The sequence below is a fragment of the Larimichthys crocea genome, chromosome XIII (assembly GCF_000972845.2).
Source record: "Larimichthys crocea isolate SSNF chromosome XIII, L_crocea_2.0, whole genome shotgun sequence".
In the NCBI taxonomy this organism is placed as follows: domain Eukaryota; kingdom Metazoa; phylum Chordata; class Actinopteri; family Sciaenidae; genus Larimichthys; species Larimichthys crocea.
Genome location: NC_040023.1, coordinates 18,066,312 through 18,070,200, shown reverse-complemented (window position 1 = coordinate 18,070,200; position 3,889 = coordinate 18,066,312). Strand labels below are relative to the sequence as shown.

The following is a 3,889-nucleotide window of genomic DNA, read 5'->3' as shown; positions in this document are numbered from 1 at the left end:
ATGCTGATCTCTAATAAAAACCTCACTTATATTAGTGGATTAATGCGCATTTCCTGGCTCGGGTTAAACCGCGTAACCTAATATTATTTTTTTGGTTATTACTGTTTGAAAAACGTGCTGTGAGACGAAGAAGGAAAGGAGGTTTAAATGTGACAAACACAGGGCCACTCCTGCGGCTTCGGCCTGAGTGCTGACGCTGCGTACTTGTGGTTGAATAAGTCACAAAAAGGGTGAAGATGATAATTATCATCTAATTAATCATGCAAGTGTGTTTTGAACGAACAAATGAACTGTTTTTCCATAATACATCCGTTGAATGAAGCTCAAATCCCCTGAAACTGCAAGCCACCTGGCCTGAGTGAAATATTACACAGACTCCTAATGCCTTCCTGCACATGACAAATTCACAGGCTTTGATGTAAGAAAAGTGAATTTGGACTAAATTTTCAAAAAATTGGCTGCATAACAGGATTAGTGATACGTGACACATGTGCCCACTTACTCAGCAGTGATGACAAATGAAAATGGATTGGAGTGTGGGAAATAGCCCATGTCCAAAGGTTTATATTGGGCGTTGCGGAGAGAGAACAGGCGATGCAGAGACCGAAGCCCCTTTTACGCGCAAATACCTTTTTATTGTTCGTAGCCTACGGACAACATATGTATGTTTACATTTAACATTGTTGTGGCTGCATATTTATCATCTGATTCGCCTCATATGAGATTCATTCATGCTGATTGTGGAGCTCATTTCCATCCCAACATTTGCACAAAATAACTCCTCCAGGCGATTAGTCTTCATGCGTAAAGCACGAGTTTGGACGGTTCGGTGCAGGCCAAACATACTGTAGGAAAAATATCAACTTTTACGCGCATAAGCAGAGGAAACCAGAGTGCAATGACATATACAACTATGCATAATGAAGCCTCTGACAGGGTCAAACTGGCATGTTATAATGATCCTGAAAATGTCGGTCCATACAAACACATAGCAACCATAAGAGAGATAACAAACTCTGTGTTTACAGGCCCATTGTCTTTCTGTCCCCCGGTGCCAAACTGGACTGATGCCTGACATGAGTGCAGCGTGACTCGCATTTCTCCCACACTTGTGTACTAGATTAGTCTATATATAGCCAGAGAGGAGCTATGTTAAATTCACACGCACATACGATGAATTCAGACGTGCCATTGGCTCGATCATTTGAAATAGATTGAATTCATCATTGTGCTGTGCAGGCCTTTTCTTAAACATGAGACGTCATATCATATTCAACAAGTTCGCTCGTTTAGCCTATAAATGTTATTTGGGGCGCAAGGATTAAGCCTCATAATAAAGTCTAAATCGTGATGCCCTGAGGCTAAAAATATGATCTTAGTCTTTAAAAAAAGTTTCAGACGTGTCCGCAGAGGTTAAGGTTAGGGTTAAGGTGAGGGTTGGGTTTAAAAAGCAACTTAAAAGTTAAACAAAAAAAGAGTCAGGTTAAGCAGCTTAGCGTGAAATCAGATACAGTTCTCAGTTTTGTTCTACCTTGTAATGTGGTCATTTAACCCTGGTAGTCTATAAGATGATGGAAGTAAGTCATTAAGCTCTGTAATGAAAAAGAAGCTCAAAATATTTAGCTCTTTAAAAAAAAAAAAAAGCTTTACTTGGCTCGATGCAAAAATTCCCTCAGTGTTTTTCTCTTTCCCATACAGCCAAAGGTCTGCTTTATAAACTCATTGACTCATATAGCCTACACGTCGAGGCGTAGGCTATCTGTCATTTTGTGCCAGTGGTCACATGGCTTTGGCCCTCAGGAATGGATAGAGATGGATCCCCACGTCAGCTTGTACGTCTAAGGATTTCTGCTCCAGCAGTCTGCCTCAAAGTGACTGGAGCGCAGCGCCGCGGAGGAACTATGCGAGGATTATTATAGGACGTTTCCAACAGCAGAATATGGATTTTGATGAGCGCATCTCTGGCTCTAATATGTATTTACCGAGCTGCACTTACTACGTCTCCGGAGCCGACTTTTCGGGTCTCCCTCATTATTTAACCCAGAGCCAGTCCTCTTGCCCCATGACATACCCCTATCAGTCCTCAGCCCTGCCACAGGTCCCGTCCGTAAGAGATGTGGCTTTCAGAGACTATGGGATTGATACCTCCAGTAAATGGCACCACAGCAGGGGGAGCCTATCACACTGCTACACCGAGGACATCGTGCACAGGGACGGCTGGACGAGCCCGACCTCACGCGGTGGGGAGATCTTGGTGAAAGGCAGCTCCAGCGCCAGCCACTCCGGGTCCTCCAACCCGACGCACGGCTTCTATGGCAGCGTTGGCAGGAACGGCGTCTTGCCACAGGCTTTCGACCAGTTCTTCGACACCGCTTACGGTAGCGCAGAAAACAGCACAACAACCCAGACAGCGCAAGCAGCAGAAGCGGACAGACAGGTCGCCAAAACAAGCCCCGCTCCGGCTCATCCAGGCTCGGACACGGCGGAGAGCCTCAGCCCCAAATCATCCTCCGGCCACAGCGAGGAGAAGCAGAGCAAAAGCAGCAGTGAGTACAACCCTGCTCAATGCAAGGAGAAAAATCTAACGCGTTGCTCTTAAAGCTTTTTATATGCTGTTTTATAAGCACGTAAGGTTTATGGAGGGCCTGCAGATTTACCCTATAACAAAACTATGTTATAAACGACAAGATCACGTGCTTGGGATTGAAATTGGCCGTGAAGACTTTGGCGTTAAGCTTGTCTTCCAAGATTTCAAACAACATCTCTTCTTTCTTCAAATGCACGCGTAAATATCACTGTATGGTTAGCCTGTAAACTTCGTTTATGTGCCAAATCATTTTCATAAAATACTATTGAAATGACAGTCAAAACATTTGACATGCATACTAAATCTATCACATTTGTGTCTTTGTGGTTGTAATTAATGTGTGCGTCATATATTATTTTTTAACACGTTTTATTTATTTATAATTAGTTTTATTCTGGATTGACTGATATCTGCTGCTCTGGTATTTTAATCTGACTTTGGACCAGATTTAAGTTTAAGGCTTGTTCCTTATTTAAGGATAAATATTTACAAATTTCCTGGATTTAGGAGGATTTATTTCAGCAACTGCTTCCCATGAAATTTGCCTCACCAACACTAAAACAACTGCTCTTTTACGCACAGTGAAATCAAAAGCGAACAATACAAGCATATCAGATACATGATACTCAGGACTGTTTGGTTTAGGCCCACACCCTCAGTCTTAAAAACCAGCCAGTATGGTTTTTACAGATTTCAATAAGTTTTCACTGCTTCCGACATGCAATCCTTCATGCTCAACATGCCCCACTATCAAGTCCAGTCTTTGTTTACAAATCTCCGTCCTGTAGGCCTGAGAGGAGGGAAACACTTGAACTCCAAAAGCTCATGTTGGACCACCATTGCTGCTTGAAAGCAGTAAATAGATTAGAATGATATCATGTCGTTGCAATGTGTGATTTTTTTTAAAATAACATCTTTTTTTATTTTATTTTATTTTTTTTATTCGTCTTTCAGGTGGCCAGAGGACGCGCAAAAAGAGATGTCCATACTCAAAGTATCAGATCAGGGAACTGGAGAGAGAGTTCTTTTTCAGCGTTTACATCAACAAAGAGAAGCGTCTGCAGCTCTCACGGATGCTCAATCTGACAGATCGCCAGGTCAAAATCTGGTTTCAGAACAGGAGGATGAAGGAGAAGAAACTGAACAGAGACCGTTTACAGTACTACACCACAAACCCCCTGCTATAAAAACTGAACAAAGACTGTCACTGGCATGCGGCCATACACGCCGTCATCTAGACTACAAATACAACTACAACTTATCTGGACAGGATGACGAGTTTTTTAATGTACCAGACTTCAT

The 3,889-nt window shown here is 42.6% G+C and overlaps 1 protein-coding gene across 1 annotated transcript; it reads left to right on the top strand.

Annotated features, from left to right (window-relative positions):
- Positions 1–1,441: 1,441 nt before the first annotated feature.
- Positions 1,442–3,876, top strand: hoxa11b (homeobox A11b). The gene is made up of 2 exons (XM_010741913.3): positions 1,442–2,546; positions 3,542–3,876. Exons 1-2 carry the CDS (start codon positions 1,940–1,942, stop codon positions 3,772–3,774), a joined length of 840 nt encoding a protein of 279 aa, XP_010740215.2. The 5' UTR covers positions 1,442–1,939; the 3' UTR covers positions 3,775–3,876.
- Positions 3,877–3,889: the final 13 nt, after the last annotated feature.

Coding starts and splice junctions, on each gene's coding strand:
- hoxa11b (XM_010741913.3), top strand. CDS start 1,940: ATGGATTTTGATGAGCGCATCTCTGGCTCTAATATGTATTTACCGAGC. Junction 2,547..3,541: donor GAAGCAGAGCAAAAGCAGCA/GTGAGTACAACC, acceptor TTCGTCTTTCAG/GTGGCCAGAGGACGCGCAAA.